This window comes from Miniopterus natalensis, chromosome 5 (genome assembly GCF_054644295.1).
Source record: "Miniopterus natalensis isolate mMinNat1 chromosome 5, mMinNat1.hap1, whole genome shotgun sequence".
Taxonomy (NCBI): Eukaryota; Metazoa; Chordata; class Mammalia; order Chiroptera; family Miniopteridae; genus Miniopterus; species Miniopterus natalensis.
Window position 1 is genome coordinate 8225989 of NC_142085.1, and position 16772 is coordinate 8242760.

The window sequence follows — 16772 nt, forward strand, 5'->3', positions numbered from 1 at the left end:
CCTGAGGATCTACGGTAGGCCTGGTATCCACTGGGGTCCTAAAGGTGCAGCTTAGAGTCCAGCAGGGGTCAGCTGATGGTCTGTCTCACCCACTCAATGCTGAGTTCGCAGCTTGAGAGCAGCCCTAGACAATACGTACATGGAAAGGTGTGGCTGGGCTCCCATAAAACTTTATAGGTGCTGAAATTTGAATTTCATAAATCTCCCTGTGTTATGACATATTATGATGCTTTTGATTTTTTTCAACCATTTAAAACATAAAGACCATTCTTAGCTTATGGGCCATAAAAAGACGGCTGGAGGAAAAGCCGAGAGCAAACAAAAACAAATATGGCCCCGGCCGGCAGCTCAGTGGTTAGAGCGGCAGACCGCACACTGAAGGGTAGCAGGTTCGCTACTGGCCTCTGGTTGGGGTGCATACATATAGTCAAAGTGTGTCTCTCACAACGATGTTTTTCTCACCCCTCCCTTCCTCCCTTCCACTCTTGCTGAAAAGCAATGGAGAAAATACCTTCATGTGAGGATTAACAAAAAATATATATATGGACATGACCACAGACTGGACAGGGGGTGGGGGGGGTCTCTGAAGAAAGTCCATTTAAGCTTAAGGTTATAAAAGAAGAATCCAGCTTCAAAGAGTGGGAGAGAACATTCCAGACAGAGGGGAGAGCAGGTACAGAGGCCCTAGGGTGAAAAATAGCATGGGGTCTTCAAGTGACACAAAGAACACAGCATGACTGGTGTGACATGCACCCAGAAGAGACAAAGGATGTGGTCAGGGTCTCCGGGTAGCACAGGGCCTCCCATTTCGATCTAAGAGCAACGGGAAGTCAATGCAAAGTTGACGCCGGGGATGACAGGTCTGCAGTGACTTTCAGAAAGACCCGCTGGGCACTGAGCATGGGTGCGGCTGTGGGGGCCCATTTGGAGGCCCCAGGAGAGGAGGGAGGAGGCTTCTGCAGTGGTCGGGTGACACCCAGGGCGGGAGGGTGAGGAGTGCTCATCTCCAGGATGCATTCAGAAAGGAGAGGCTGCATTTGCTAGCAGTAGAAAGAGGGTGGTCAAATGCTGCCAGGTTTCTGGCCAGGGCACTGGGAGGACAGAGCTGTCTTCGAGGAAGATGGCCAGGCCGTGGAAGAGCGTCTGGGCTGTCTTGAAAGTTTCTCCTAGTTGTGCAGTGAAAATACTTGGAAGACACAAAACCCACATCCTCCACAGAATAGCTGGTGTTGGCTAAGCCACAAAGTTTCCCCAGGAGCCCTGGGCTAGGCGCTGAGGAGAAGACAAGCCAAGCACCAGGCAGGCAGCTTTCCCTAGAAGCAGCCAGGAACCTTCAAGCACTTACAGCCCTACGTGGGCCGAGAGCTCAGCCAGGCCGAGGTGGTGCAGGGAGGGCTGACGTCAATCACCAGCATCCTGGCCGGGCCTCTCCCGGGAAGCGGGGCACCGGCCCACCCACCCGCTGGCCAGCGTCCCCTCCATCGCCTCCTCCGCCTGTCCCTTCGTGCCCTCCCTCCACTCCTCCCCACTGCTTCCCATCCCCACTGCTGTGACAGCGAGAAAACTCTCATTATCCAAAAGTTAAGTGGGCTGCTCAGTCTCAACACTCTGCAGGGAGACACAAGAGACCCAGCAGATGGTGGGAGCTCTCCAAGATCAGCCTCAAAGGTCACCGTCTGTCACTGCCCACCGGCTCCAGCCTCTTTCCACATGGACGAGTCTCTCATGCTGACTTCAGGCCCAGCTACAAGCTGTGCAATGACATTTCCTGTGGGCTGACTGTGTGCCAGACACCGCACTAGGCCTTTTGTGAACATGAACTCTTAATTCCCACATAAGAGATCATTATCACCGCCATTTTACAAATGAGGAAACTGAGGCACAAACAGGCTAAACAATTTGCCAAAGTGGCAATGGCTGCCTGGCTCCAGAGTCCAAATTCTTAGCCAGCACACTGTGAAATCTCCCCTTCTCCAAGTCTCAGGTTTTTTTTCTCCACTGTAAAATGAGCAAGGGACTCAATGAAATGATTTCTGGATCCTTCTGTGTTCTTACAGGTCCAGGATTTGACAAGTGCTTCCTTCCAAGGCACTTAGTATGTTCTTCTCCCCCAACCAATGGTTGCTCTCAGGAGAAGATCTTCTTTGGCTCTTTCACACTGTGGTGTAAATGACTAATATAGTGAATGGATATGGCGAGGTAACTCTAGCAGAGCAGAGAGTCAAACCCAGGCCTCACTGGCTCCAGAACCTGGGCTGTCCCCACAGTACAGCCTTGTATAGGCCACATCCTCTGCATCCAGAATCTCCTCCAAAGGTTTCTATACATCCATCAATATCCCCTCTCCCAGGAGAACAGAGCCAAAATGAGGATGATGGAGCAGGTGGGAGCAGGGAAGTAAGGGAGATAAGCTGTCAGGCCCATGGCTTCCCAAAGTCAGGACTTCTGATTCCCAGGGAAGGCCTGGGATTGAGTCCCACTTTCAACCTGTTTTTTTCGGCAGGCAGCCTGGGAGGAGTCAGGTCTGGAAGCTGGGGACCTGACTTCCATCCTTGCCCTGCTGCCACCTAATCAGGGCTCAGTTTCTGCATCTGCAGGATGGGGAGTTGGCCCCTTCCAGCTCCGCCACGTGTGAGTTTTGTTCACACCCTGACTGCACCCCATTAGCATTCTCTAGGCCAGAAACCAACCCTAGTGCCCCCGAAGCCAGAGCTCCTCTCAGCCACACACAGCAAATCCACCTCTTGGAGGAAGAAGAGCTGCAATCACAGACTCCGGTAGAAGTTCCCAGCAGGCTCGCTAATGGCCTTGGTGGGAGAAGGAGCTGGGCTGGGACCCACCGTGGTGCCCTTTGAAATAGACACCTGACAAGGCAGCTCCCCAGGGCCCCCCAAGGGGCCCCTCCCTCGTCCCCTCCTGCCTGAGCCTCCTGCTCCTGACCTCCCTCCCCAAAGCTCAACCTTTCTGCCGCTGTAAATGGCTTTTAAGTTTCTCGCCCAGCGTCTCATGTCTATCAGTTTAATTATTGAGGAGCCTTCTTGTCGCCAGCCTGGAACATTAACACTGCTAAAAGGGACCCAGGGAATGCAGACCACAGACATCAGTCTCCCTCTGGCTCTATCCCCATCTCTCCCCTGCCCCTCCCTTTCCTCTCCCAGCTATCCCCTCTGTCCCCCATTCCTTCGCTCTGTGCAGCCTGGGGGACTCCTGATCCCCCCCAACCCACTCATCTCTCTGTAGCCTGAGGAGGCACAAACTGAGGCCACGGCCATGATCTATGTGACCAGATGGGCAGAGGAGAGGGAACACCTGCGAGCCCTGAGGCTGGTGAGGTCCTTGGGCCCCAGGCCCCCTCACCCCCCCCCAAGGCCTTCCCAACCCTGGGAACAGTTAGCACAGAAGTCACAGCCCACCCATGTGAGACACTGGGTATCTCACCCCAAAATATTCATGTTTCCAAGCAAATGCTTTAGGGCCTAACGCTGACAGTGACCTTTCTTAGAGCCTTTGTCACGTGTCAAGTGACACCTCTCAGCTTCTCTGATCTTTTCCGCCTCCCTCTAGTGTGAGCACTGCCTCCCCTCTGGGAGACGGTGGGGAGGGGCCCTCACCAACATCAGTCTCAAGGGACCAAAGAGGCTGTTTAACAATCTTTCAGCAAACGGTTTAATAAAACAGCTCAGATGAGGGAGCTGCAGCAGCCCTACCCAAGTTCCAGCCTTCTCAGAGGCTGGGGTCTGTGCCCCAGCCAGATAGGCTGACAAGAAGTCCGGGGACTGTCCCCTCTGCTCAATGACCCAGTTCTCCTCACCTCCATGTCAGGCAGGCTGACGTGATGACTCGGGAAGCAGAAGCCATCGCTAGGCCCCGGCCGGGACAGCCAAGCCCTGCCCCCACCCACTCTGGGTGTCTAAGCCTTGCTGCAAATCCGGGCAGGCGGAAGGACTGGGCCCGGCTCCCATTCCCAAACCATCCCACGGAGGAATGGCCGAAGCAACAGCTCCCCGGGGACTGCTCAGACTGTCCTTGGCAAGGGCAACATTTCCTTCAAGTCTCCTACTTCCTTCGTCTTCCTCTGCATTCTTCATAATGCACCCATTTGTTCTCAAATTAAAATGGTGTTTTCGTCCAGATCACTGAGTAAAACCATCACTCCAGGAAGAAGGTGTGAAGGCAAGAACCACATGGCACAAGTGGCAAAGTTCCGACCCCACCCCACGCGGGGACAGGTCAACTCTAGCCTCCTTTCTTTCCCACCGGCCCCATCCCCAACACAGGGGTCTTCTGCACATTCATCCCCACTTTCACCCGACGCCCACAACACAAAGCACTGATACATGGCGGGACTGGGCAAACGGGTTCCAGAAAGGGTCGGGGTGAGAGGGCTGCAGGCTCAGTGCTTCCCACGCTACATGGAGCCAACAGCCTCTCTCAGTCCAATCCCTGACTCTGGAGGCTCTGAGGAGAGAAGGGGCCAAATCCATCCAGAGGCTCAGAATCCGACACCCGAGTGAAGGAGGGACCCAAAGGCTTCCTCTGTGCATCCCTTCCCCCTCACCCTATCCTTCCTCCCTCTCTCCCTCTTTCCCTCTCTCTCTCTCTCTCTCTCACACACACACACACACGCACACACACATACACACAAGCACATGTACATACACACACAAACACAGAGCAAACAAGGAGGCTCCCAGAGAGGAGCAGGCCCATAATTATGGGTAAAATGCTTGTAATGTTTTTCTCTCTACCGGGTAGCTTTCAGTTGCTTTACCAGCTTAGCGAAGCACTTGGCTCCAATTGAATTGCAAATCAGCAGCTCCTGCCCCAGGAAGAGAGGAAGGGAGTCGGCAGGGAGGGGGCAGGGAAGGATTCCAGAAGGGAAGGGAGAAAGGTGTGCTAGGAGGAAGGGCAGAGGAAGGAAATGAGTGAGGGAAGCTTGGCTCAGGGCCAAGGGCACCAGAGGCGAGGACCGCCTGCTTGCTCCAGGCCTTTTTCTATCCTCCCCTCCAGCCTCTGCGCGCTCAGGGGCCCAACGCCAAATCAGGACACATTTTTTAACCATAATCTTGGGGTGGAGCAAGAGAGCCACGCGGGGCTTTCGCAGTGACCCAGAAGAAAAACACATCTTCCTTGGGAATTGCAAGTATTTGAAAACAATGTCAAAACAAAACTCTTACTTTTCTCCATGGAAACACTCACATTTCCATTCTATCTGTCTGTCTGTCTTTTGATCTACCTTCCCACCTGCCTGTCTTTTTCTGTATGGGCCTGCATATCTCCTCCCTTCCGCTGTTCGCCAGCACTTCCTTGGGTCAGAATTCCCCGAGTGGGACCGATCAAGGAGCTGCGGGGGCAGGTGCTGTTTCAGCAACGCCCTGCCACCGGGACCCGCCCCGCAGCCTTCCCCCTGCTGGGCCCAAGCTCAGCAAGGGACAGGCCTCAAGTGTTCAGCTACTACTCCCAGGAAGAAATTCTTCTCCCTGGCAGTAAGGAAGAGGAGGGGAGAAAGGAGCCGGCCGGGCCTGGCACCCTGTGCGTGAAAGAACGCCTCTGGGGCGAACCGGCGGGCACTGACCTTGAACAGACGGAGGATGTTGGCCACCATGATGGACACTGAGCTCCCTGAAGCACCAATGACACCCACCACGCGTTCGGGTTTGGTGATGATGGGCGGGCCGCCACTGCCACAGCGGACCTCCGTACCGTCCTTCTCGATGAGCGCCTGCACAAAGGTCAGTGACTGCTCGAGGGCGTGGGTGTCCCTCGAGCAGGTGTCCAGAATGCGGGCGCCCAGCGTGATGTTGGGCAGCAGGTCCGGGTCACTGTTGATGCGATCCAGAGCAAACAGCATGGCCTCCAGCCGGTGGATGCCCTTTTCCTTCTTAAGTTCTCCACAGGCCTTGCCCTCTGCGCCCCGGCCGTGCACCGGGAACAGGCCTCCCAGTGTGATGTCCCCATCTATTCGGATGGAATTCATGTGGGGGTGGCCCTTGGGCTTCCCCAGGGAGGAAGGCACCCAAGGGACATACAGGCTGAGGAGCAGGCAAAAGGGCAGCCGGGCCCACCACCAGCCCCAGCCTCTCTTCCCAGGCATCTCGGAAATCCCTAGAGATCCATGGACGGCAGGCCCCTCCTAGCCCCGGCAGGCCCCTGGCCCCACAGCCTGGCTGAGCATGGGCAGAGCAGCTCCCACAAGTCTCTCCAGGGCAGCTTCAGCAGTGAGGTGGCTGAGGGCTGCCAACGGGGTAAACCATGCTGGTGCTCCTCACCACTCGGGCGACGCTCAGGTGCCCGCACAGGCCATGCCCACAGCAATGGCCAAGGTGCAATGAAGCTCTGGTCTCAGTCCCCACGTCCTGCAGGCCTGTTCTTGGTGGATGACTGTGAACAAAGACGCGTGCTCCTAGCTTGGCGTATCTTGGCATCAAAGAGAAAATAGCTCCGATGTTCTCCTACCAACCTTAGAAGGGAGAGAGAGAGAGAGAGAATCAAATAGAAGCCCAAAGAAGACATTAGCTATTCTGATCTCTCATCAGGAGCCTGAGAGGAGACGCTAGAGGTTATCGCCAAAGACTCCACAAATCTCCTCATCTTCGTTTCCTCCTGGCTGCTGCTCAACTTGAGTCCAAATGGGAGAGCTTAAGACAGAAACTGGGTCATGTTTGAACATTTCTCAAGGCCTGTACCCACTGCTATCAGAAGGCTGGCCATCAGAGAGCACACTCCCCAGGGGCAGCCTGGACGGCTTGGAAGGAGCAGGGACCTTCCTCCACACCCATCCACATGACAGACAAGCAAGAAACCAGCCCCACTGTGCCCAACCCCATTTCAGAGATGAGGAGACTGAGGCCCAGGGCAGGAGAGCATTTTGCTCAAGTCACACAGGTAGTGACCAGCAGAACATCACCTGGCACCCAGCTTCCCAACTCCCAGCTCTGGAACCAGAGACTTAGGCTCCTGGGGACTGGGAGGTAAGGAAGGCCAAGAGGCCCTCTGGAGAAGGAATGGGGCTGGGAGCTGCTCCTCTGAGGGCTGGGGAGAAGCTGGGGCTGTCGGGGGTCAGGATTCTCCTCCTGACTCAGAGAGCGCAAGGTGGACCCTCCAGTTTCATATTTCCACCCCAGCTGCCCAGGGACCCCAAGCAGAGAGCAAACCCTGGGGCTCCTGAGTGACAAGCAAGCCTCCCTCTCCCCGTGGCCTCCCTCCCTCCCTTCCCTCTCTGCCCATCTTTATCTCTCAATTTCTCCATTGCTCCTCTCTCCCCACTTCCTCCCTCTGAGAGTGGGGCTCAGGTTACAGCCTGAGCTACTGCACACTATTAGGATCGCCGTCATTATTATTGTTGTTGTGATTAAATATTTATCTGCAAGGGTAGAGGAGAGAACACCAGCTCTTCCTCATCTCACTGCTAATTTGGGCTAATTTCCCCTGGGGTTCCTTCCCTCCCCCAGCCTCCTTGCTCAAAGCCAGCAACCTCCCTCCCCTCAACTTGGGAGGCCACAGAGAGAAGGCTGGAAGCTGAGTCAGGGCTGGGCTGGAAGGCCAACCCCAGGCCCCCTTCCTCATGGGTTTGTCACATGAACCAGCAAGCTACCTGCCCACTATGTGCCTGTTTCCTTAGCCATTTGGAAGAAGAGCTTGTGTTTGGATTAAGTTTCCCAGGAGATGTGGTCTCAGAGCCACCTGTCCCCTACCTCTAAGTGCCCCACAGAGGCCCAGACTGCTCCAGTTCTGGGACAGGAGAGGGGAGGAGAGGGTGCAGAACCTGGGAGTCCAGCCTCAGCTTCTGGGCTTCTCTGCCAAGCACCTCTGGACTCTCACATCTCACCCCCTCATCAAAATGCTCCCTCCTATTAGCTTCTCAGAGGCCAAGGACACTGTTAATTCTCCTTAGCCCCATTCTGCGGTGAACCAGTAGCCCAGTAGCATCCCAAAGTCACACAGCTAATCAGGGTGGGTTCTGGACTCAAAGCCAGCACCAGTCACACTGAGAGAGCCCTGGGGGCGCCCGCAAGAAAGCTTCCTAATGCCACCCTCACCCCCAAAGCGAGGATCCAGTGGCCTAGGACTGGGGGTCTGTGCTTTGGGGAGGCGTAAGAGCTGTTAAAATACAGGAGAGGGGGCGGCTACAACTGAATGGAACTGTCATGATCACTCACACCTCCGTGTGAGCTCATCAGAGCTCTTTCCCAGGTGGCTGTGGGGACTGAGAGGTTGTGGGGACCTAGCTGCTGATGCCAATACTAGGCAATTCAGAAAGAGAAACTGGAGAAGCCTTAGACAGATGCCACAGTCCTGCTACTGCCCTGCTGGGGCCAGGCATGTCCCCTAGAGAGTCCTCAGTTTCAAAATCTGTAAAATGGGTGGGTTGGAGGAAAATCTAGTCAGGGGACATAGTGTCCCTGCAGGGGCATTTTCAGATGTCACAGTGACGAGGGGGAGCGGGAGTCACCTGCTACCTGCATCCAGGTAGGGGTCAGAGATGTCACGGGGACAGCCTGCACAATGAAACACTGTCTTGTCCAAATGCCAATAGTGCCCCGAGGAGAAATAACAGCAAATGACAACACACTGCTCTGTGCCAGGCACTATCTTAAGTACTCTGCTTACATTTCCTCAGGCAGTGCTCACCTCCCTATGAGCTAGGGGGCACTTTTGTCCCTATGACCCAGAGGAGACTGAGGCACCAAACCTCAGCTGGTGACAGAGCCCTGGGACACAGAGCTTGTGCAGGCTGCCCAGCTCCTGACCACTCCACCATGCCCACCTCATCCAGTTCTCACAGCCTGGGAGCTCAGGCTTGGTGTTCCCGAATTTCCAATGGAGGGACCTGAGGCTGCAGCAGGGCATTCAGGCTGGGAGGCCAGCGCAGGCTGCTGTCAGTCAGGCCCTGCTCAGGCTCCCAGGTTCTCTCTGAGGGTTCGGCCCTGGCTTCTCCTTGAAGCCTGAGCACCTGTGGGCTGGGCAGCGTGCACACACAGGCCCCACACGCACACACCATATACAGTAGACACACACACATACCGGGAAAGGACAGAGATCCACAAGGGGGAGAAGGCCACAGTGAGGCGAAAGGCAAATACTTGCAGGATTAGAATCATGACCCCAAGGACAGGGTTTTGCCCAAGCTTGTCGGCCTGCCCACAGCCCCCTCCAAAGGGGCTGGGCCCCACTCCTTCCCTGCCTGGCAGGCCTGCCTTTTCTGATCTTCTCCAAAGAGCTGGGCAAACTGCGCCTCTTTCAGTCCCCCGCCCCCCCTTTCCTTTGATCATGTAACAGGAACAGAGAAAAGAAAAAAGTAAAAATACCCTGTGAGAGGAGTGACCAGGAGCAGAGGCTGGGGGGCTGCCTCTGTCGGCAGGGGGAGGGGCAGGGAGAGGCCTGGAGCCTCAGACCATCACCCTCCAAGTCCGACAGCCAGGAATGCTCAAACCTGGGACAGTTAGGGGGACCCTCTCCAGGAGAGATCAGGAGGGCATCTGCAGTCCAAGCCACGTGCCTCCCCAAGGGGGGTTGCTTCTCCTAGATCTTCCCTCTCCCTCCCTGTCCCTCTCTGGCCCTTGCTGGGTTCCTTGGCTCCAGGAGACGACAGACTGCGCAGGAAGGGATGCGGAGCAGAGGGAAGAACACACGATCACCTCCACACAGCAACAGCTCGCTGGCCACCAGCATTTTCCAGAACATTCTCTTCAGGGAAGGAGGAAGTGAGGGGAGCTGGGGAGACGGCTGGAGTCCACCCCAGCCCTCCTGCGGCCTCCCCCACCATCTGAGACCTCTCTTCTGTCTGGGGGCCCCACAGAGGATTCCCGAACTTGCCTCAGTGACCCTTCCCAGCCTTAACAAGCGGACCCCATGCTTTCCCCAGGTCTAACCTAAATCCTTCCCTCGGCAGCCAGGGCCCGAGCCAGGAAGAACCACAAACCACAAAACAACCAGATCCAAACATGGCCACTGTGATTTGCCAAACTCCGATTTAGTTCTGAGCTGCTTTTGCTTGTCCCAAACCTAAGGAAATGGCATTTTCCCACCCCCCAAAATAAAGAGCAGGCAGAGGGAGTGGCCCTGCCCTGTGCTGGGGGCAGAGGCACAACCAGCAGGCTCCCTCCTGCTTGCAGCTGAGGGGGTCTTGGGCTCCTGGCTCCCCCACAAGAGGACAGGAGCCCAGAGAGGGCTCCAGGCCTTCCCAGGGCTGCCCCAGGCCCTTGTCCTCTGCCTTCCTTGACTCCAGCCTCCTGTCCGGCTGGGGGCCTCTTCCCCCCACCCCATGTGCTTCCATGTTCCCTTCAGCACTCATTTCACTTCTGTCAACTCTGCTTCTGCGGTGGGCACTGAGAAATGAGTGTGAGAGGAAAGGAAGGAAGGAGAGAGGGAGGGAGGGAAGGAGAAAGTAATTCTTTAGCTTAAGGCCAATGGAAACTAAGGAAGGGAAAACTTTTAAGTCAACTGCCTGTGCCTCCCCTACCCAGATTCCCTCCAGCTTCCTCGCTATGACACTGAGCCACTTGAAGAGATCCTTCCTCCTCCAGGAAGCCTGCCCTGATTATTCCAGTTCCTATTATCTCCCTCCACAGCTAATGCCATGCAGCAACTCTCTCTGCCATTATTTGACACTGATGAGCCTGGGAGCACATTAAGGGCCTGTCCAAATAGCTCCGCCCTCACCCCGTCCCCATGCCTAGCCCAAGGCCCAAAACACATGAAATCTTAATAAATAATAAGACAAAGCCAGGTCCCTGCCCAGAGCCAGCATGGCTGCCACCCCCACCAAAGCAGGGCCCAGAGCACGAAAAGGAATCACATTTGCACTGAATTCTTACGACCCTCTCGTGTGGTCAGGCATAGAATACAATCCTTTCTGCCACAACCATGCAGTTACTCGATGTGTCACTCAAATATGTGCTGAGCATCTACTGTGTGCCAGGCTCTGCTCTGGGCACTGGAGAAACTGCTAGGAGTGAAACAGGCAAACGCCTGCCCTGTGGAGCCAGTGGGGGTGGCACAAGAGAGACAATAAATACATCAACGCACAGATGTGTGGCACTTCAGGGAGTCAAGGGGCTATGAAAAAAATAAGGCTGGTAAGGAGACAGGGAATGACCCAGAGGGGCTTTTTCAGAAAAAAGAAATTGTCGAGGAAGGCTTCTCTGTGGAGGTGGCATTTGAGTCAACATTAAAAACAGTAAAAGGCCCCGGCCGCGTGGCTCAGTTTGTTGGAGTGTCGTCCAGTACACCAAAAAGGTTGGGGGTTCAATTCCATATCAGGGTACATACGTATTGCAGGTTCAATTCCAGGTCTGGGCACATACAGAAGGCAACCAATAGATGTTTCTCTCTCACATCAATGTTTTTCTCTCTCTCTCTAATCAATAAAAACATATCCTCAGGTGAGGATTTAAAAAAACACACACACTAAAAGCATGAGCATGTATCTGGAAGAAAAGCATCCTGAGTAGCAAGAACAGCAAGTGCAAAGGCCCTGAGGTAGGCATGTGCTTAGCATTCATTGTGCAAGGAGCAGCAAGGAGGCCTATCTGAATAGCACTGCCCTTACCTCTGACCTCTCCCCCTACCTCTCCCCTTTTCAGGAGAGGTCAGAGAGGACACCAAGCAGGACCTGTGGGCCATGGTGTGGACAGAGAGGTGAGGGCCCACTGGAGGGCTTTGAACACAGCAACAGGCAGGGATTCATGATAAGAAAAACCTGAGGCTTGAAGGGCAGCTACCTGCTCAGGCCACAGCAGCTCCCATCAGTTGGAGGTAAAAGCAAGGGCCTCTCCTCTGCCCTTGATCCCACCAGCGAGTCCAGAAAATGCCCAGCCCTGACCTTCCCCTAACCCAGAGCCAGGGGCCAGCCGCCAAGCTCATGCTTGCCCAGATCTTCTCCTACCACCAGCCCTTCCTCTCGTCACGCAACCCCCAGGCCCCTCCTTTCCCCCCCAACTCATCCCCCAACCCGTGCCACCACCATCCTATTTCCCTAACAAGGCCTAAGTGGGCAAGGGTCTTTGCAGCTGCTGCTATTGTAGGCTTCCCCACTAACGCTCTCTTCCTCTCTCCTCCCTCTGCCTGTCTCCCCTCCTTAAATCAGAGCTCCCCCAACCCCAGCACCGCCCTGGAGAGCTGCAGCCCGCTGGTTTAGCAAATTAACCCCCAAACTCTGCCATCTTACACAGCTCTGAACATAACCACGGCTGTGGGTGAGACTTCCATCCCAGGCCACAATGAGGCTAGGCACAGAGAAGGGACAGTGACATCTAAGAAGCCATCACCCACCAGGAACTTAAGAATCAGGTCAAGTCCCCAATTCTAATATTCAGATCTAAAAACAACCCTGTAGCAATGACAGTGTTTTTACTAAAAGTCACGGTCCCCAACCAGCAAACACGTCCCGAGGGTAGTCTCTGCCCTCCTGAGGAATGGAGGGGTGGCTGGGTGGGCGAGTGTGGGGGACAGGGCAAGAGGCAAGCTGATGCAGGTGGCCCAGCCTGGGATGAGCCGCTGGCTGGGCTCTCGTGGGACTCTGTGACCACAGCCAACGGGCGGCAGTGCTTCTTCAGAACCGAGAGGCTCAACTAAGCGCCGCAGCCGGCTGTCAGCATGGCTGGGCTGAAATGGCATGGGTTGTCCTCGTGGGCTATTGCCCAATTACTGCAGATAATATCTACCTTAATTAAATGGGGTTCAGATAATGTCTTTATGCCTTGCATTCCCCAATTTATTTAATATACGTGTGTACACATATTTAAGCTTCACTGCTGCCATGAGATTGCTAAATGGTGAGATTAATAATAAAACATTTTGACAGGAGTCATCAGCTTTAATTTAAGGGGTGATTTTTACTATCCTTGTGTGCTCGTTTTTCCAAGGAGCCAAGAGAGACATGAACAGGCTGGAAGGGGCTCTCTCAGGCCAGTGGGCTAGGAGATGGTGTGGGCAGGGTGCAGGGCAGGCCTTATCTTTTCTAAGCAAGTTCTGTTTATCTACCTCCCATTTAAGAGCAGGCTCAGACAGTAAAACAGAGGTGGGGGAAATGAGGCAGAAGCCCCCAGAGTTTGACTGAGGGGGTGGGGCTTGGAAACACAGAGCTACAAGCCTGGGGTGGGCTGCGAGGCCAGACTCAGCAGAGAGAGAACTCAGAGGAGAAAGAACCAGGGCTCCCAGGAGCGAGGGGAAGGCAGCCTGCACTCTGTAAGGGCCAAAGGCAATGAAATCTCTAAATTAATTTTTGATGGTCCCCTGCTAGCTAGGGCAGAGTTGACACAAAAACAAGTCATCCCTGCTCTTTGCAGGAGCTGGCACCAAGCTGGGTGGGAGCAACAGGAAGCTGGTATCCTCTGCTCCAGGCCCGCTGCCCACAAGAGGAAGGCCCTCGGCCTCCGCCCTCGGGTTGGCCTGGACAACCAGCAGCTCCAGCAGCTCCTCCGCCAGCCCCAGTGAGCAGGGCAAAACCCAGATGCCAGCTCCCCCCACACCTTCTCCAGGCAGCAAAGGCTGCCACCATTCTGCAGAAGTGAGATAACCTTCCAGCCAGCGGGCCCAGCTGCCCAGGCTGCCCGCAGGGCCTGCCCACTGGAAAGTTGGGTTCTAGGCAGAGCAGAGGAGGACAGCAGGGGTGGGCAGATGTCTTGGGTGGGTGGAAATTAGGGGCTGCCAGCTCCACACTTGTCTAGAGGAGAGGATGTGTCTATTGCCTGTAATTATAACCCTCATAAGCCTGTGGGTCTTGGTCCCATCTTTTCCTGCCAGCTGTCCCCATGCAGCAGGGCGGTTCTGATGTGGCTAAGCATCCTGGAGGCTGATCTGGGGACCTCTCAGGAAGGGGGCGAGGGCTGCAGAGCCCTTCTGGCCTGGGTCCACCCCCTGGCCTTTCTGGCTAGCACACTGCTGGCTCACGAGCTTCCTCCTCACTCACTCACAGGCGCCCTCACCTACCTCTGTGCAACGGCTCCCTCCTGGAGACGGCACGCCTCCAACAGATGAAGCCTGAAGCTGCCAGATGAAGGGGGTGGGGGGAGGAGCGGCCTATGTCCGGTCACTGAGGCAAAGAAAGCAGCTCAACTCCCAACACGCTCCCACCTCCCCCTCCTGTCCCTGTGACAAGCTGCATGCCCCCTCCCCCATACAGCTCCTGAAAATCCACCACACCCTCAGCAGAGCGTTCCTTTGGGTTAGGCATTGCCATCTTCCCCTGGGTCTCTCTTAAATGCAAAAGTCCATGGCAGGAGTAGCCCTTGAAGTGGCTAAGACCTCAGGAGAGGATAACCTTTTGATATTTTCCTCTCTGAGAGGTGTGAAGGTGTTGACAGGTGGGGGAAAGTTGATGACTAGAAGGACAAAAGTTGGAGGGAGGTGAAGATAGTGGTCACAAGTGAGCAGGCATGTCATCCAGGGCTAAGCAGAAGCCCAGGGGCATCATCCTCAAAGCCCCCACTCCATCCCAAGGACAGGACTCTAAAGCCCTCTAGGAATTGATGGCCAGGGAGAGGGGTAAGGGCTCTGACCCCACTCTCCAGGGTAGCCAGGCTCTCTGCAGGGGTCTTCACCACTAGTCCCCAGGGCCTGCTCAGGAAAGGCAATGAGCCACCTGCCCAGTGGGTGACCACACCCAGGAGCCTCCAGAGTCCGTGGTGCGGACTGTCTCTGCCACCTCAGGAAAAGCTCCTGCAGGTCCTCACTTCTTCCTGGAAGTTCTCCCACCACCTAGGCCCTGAGGCCTCTGAGGAGCTGAGCTTGCATACACAGAGCCTGGGGCAGCCCAGCACCCCATGTGGATCCAGGGGAGAGTGGGACAGGCCCAGGGCACACCCTGGGGGAGCGAGTAGATGGGAATTAGAACATTCTTCGTTTCCACAGTGAGCTGGCTCCAGGTTTGTGAGGATGGGTAGCAAGCTGTGGGAACCGGATGCCCAGTATGGAGACTCTCAGAGCTCGGGTCTCCCGCCTGCCCCGAGCCCCCACTCTCACTCCAGAATGAAGCAGGGAGGGCCTATGATGGAACACACACACACACACACACCTCTCTCCATCACGGAGGCCTTTTTGCCAGACTGACGAGGGGCAGATGGACTAACCCCTCCAACAGACACGTGGCTTCGGGCACCCCACTAGGCAAACCCAGCTCAATACTGCAAAGCTGCTTTCTCCCGCACCAGGGGCAGGGATGCTGACGAGAGGGGGGAAATAAGCAAGGAGCCGCCTCCAAAAAGAACCGAAAGTCTAAAGGCGGGGGTGTCACTCGTGGCCTGGGGGCAGGGGGCGCTCGTACGTTTGGGCCTCAAGACGCCCTGGCGCCGCCACTGCCTCTCGTTTCAGCACAAACAGCCTCAGGCCGCCCCGGTGCGGGGGCGCCTCTCGCAGTCGGGTCCTCGCCTTCCAGCCCCGCCCCCGCGCTTCCACCGAGGGGGCGCTTCCAGCTCGCGAGCGCCGGGGAAGCCCGACCCCGGAGGGGACCCCACCAACACGCGCGCGCGCACACGCGCGCACACACACACACACACACACACACACACACACACACACACACACAGCCTGGCTGCCACAGAGCGGCATGAGTTCATCTGGGTCCGGGAGAGGGTCGGTCCAGATTGTCCGAGGAGCACCTGACCCTGAGGTCCCGGGGCCGGGGAGACCCCAAACCCGCCGCTGCCGCAAGCAAGCGGGCGCCGGGCTCAGGCCAGTGTCGAAAGCGGTGCTGGGGCGGCCGCGGGAGCGGGACGCGGTGCGGGAAAAGCAGCCGAGGCGCTCGAGGCTGGCGCTGCCCTCTCGCCCGGAGACGGCGAGGAAGGGGTGCAACTGCCCCGCGCCCCCGCGGGCCCTGCCTCCCCGCGGAGGGGCGCGTTAGTGCCGCCGCCTCCACCTGAGAGTGGCACGACCCCCCACCCGGTAGAACCTGACATAACCCCGGATACAGAGACTTTCCCCCAGGCCCACAGAAAAGCCGCTGCCCCATTCCCTCCCTTGGGGCATTCAGAAAGCAGGGCCAGCCCCTCGGGGAGACCCTCCAGCCCCGAAAACTCCAGTCGGCCGGCCTTCCTCCCGGAGCCCTGAGCGCGGGAGGTCGTCAGAGGCCACCTCCCCGAGCCCCGAGGTCCCCGCCGCAGCCCGCGCCCGAGGCCGGAGGGCACCGTCCCCTCGGCCGGGTCTCCGCGGGCCACAACTCACCGCGCGCCGGCGAGGTCTGCACCGCGCGGAGGGTCGGGGGCGCGGGAGGCGGCAGCGAGAAGATGGTCTCGCGGTGCCCAGAACGCGGGCCGCGGCGAGCGGCGCTGACGCTGCGGACCGAGCCGGGCGCGGAGCCGCCCGAAGTCCCGGACGACGCGGGGAAGGGCCGGCGGCCGCGGGGCTGCACCCGCCGCCAGGCGCGCTGCGTTCGGCGGCTGCGAGAGCGGGCGGGCGAGTTGGGGAGCGCCGGCGAGCCCCGCTCCGCGGGGTCCGAGCCGGAGGGAACGGGCAGGGCGGCTCCGGGAAGCGCGGTCCGGCGAGGGCTCCGGGCGGGGAAGGGAGCGGAGCGGGAGCCGATCACTGGCGCAGCCGACCGAGGTGCGGGCGCCGCGGCAGCGGCGGCAGGAAAAAATGAGAGCGCGCGGGAGAGCGGGCGAGAGAGGGAGCGAGAGACTGGGAGAGCGAGGCGGGCGCGGAGAGGGGAGGCTGCGGGAGGGGCGGGAGCCCCGGAGCACGAGGGGGCGAGGGAACCGCAGCCGCTCAGCCCGGCGCCCGTGGCCGCGGCGGCCGCCGCGCGCGAGAAGGCGCCAGCCCAGCGCGGCAAGTTTGCG

General features: G+C 57.3%; 1 protein-coding gene across 1 annotated transcript in view; it reads right to left on the reverse strand.

Moving 5' to 3' along the window:
- The window catches only part of GRM4 (glutamate metabotropic receptor 4), a 162708-nt gene extending 146395 nt beyond the window's left edge, over positions 1-16313 (reverse strand). The window contains exons 1-2 of the mRNA XM_087817237.1: positions 16162-16313; positions 5576-6460 (exon numbers count right to left, since the gene is read on the reverse strand). Coding sequence (XP_087673363.1) covers positions 5576-6094 — 519 coding nt within the window. The 5' untranslated portion in view covers positions 6095-6460; positions 16162-16313. The remainder of the gene's footprint in view (positions 1-5575; positions 6461-16161) is intronic.
- Between the last annotated feature and the right edge of the window lie 459 nt (positions 16314-16772).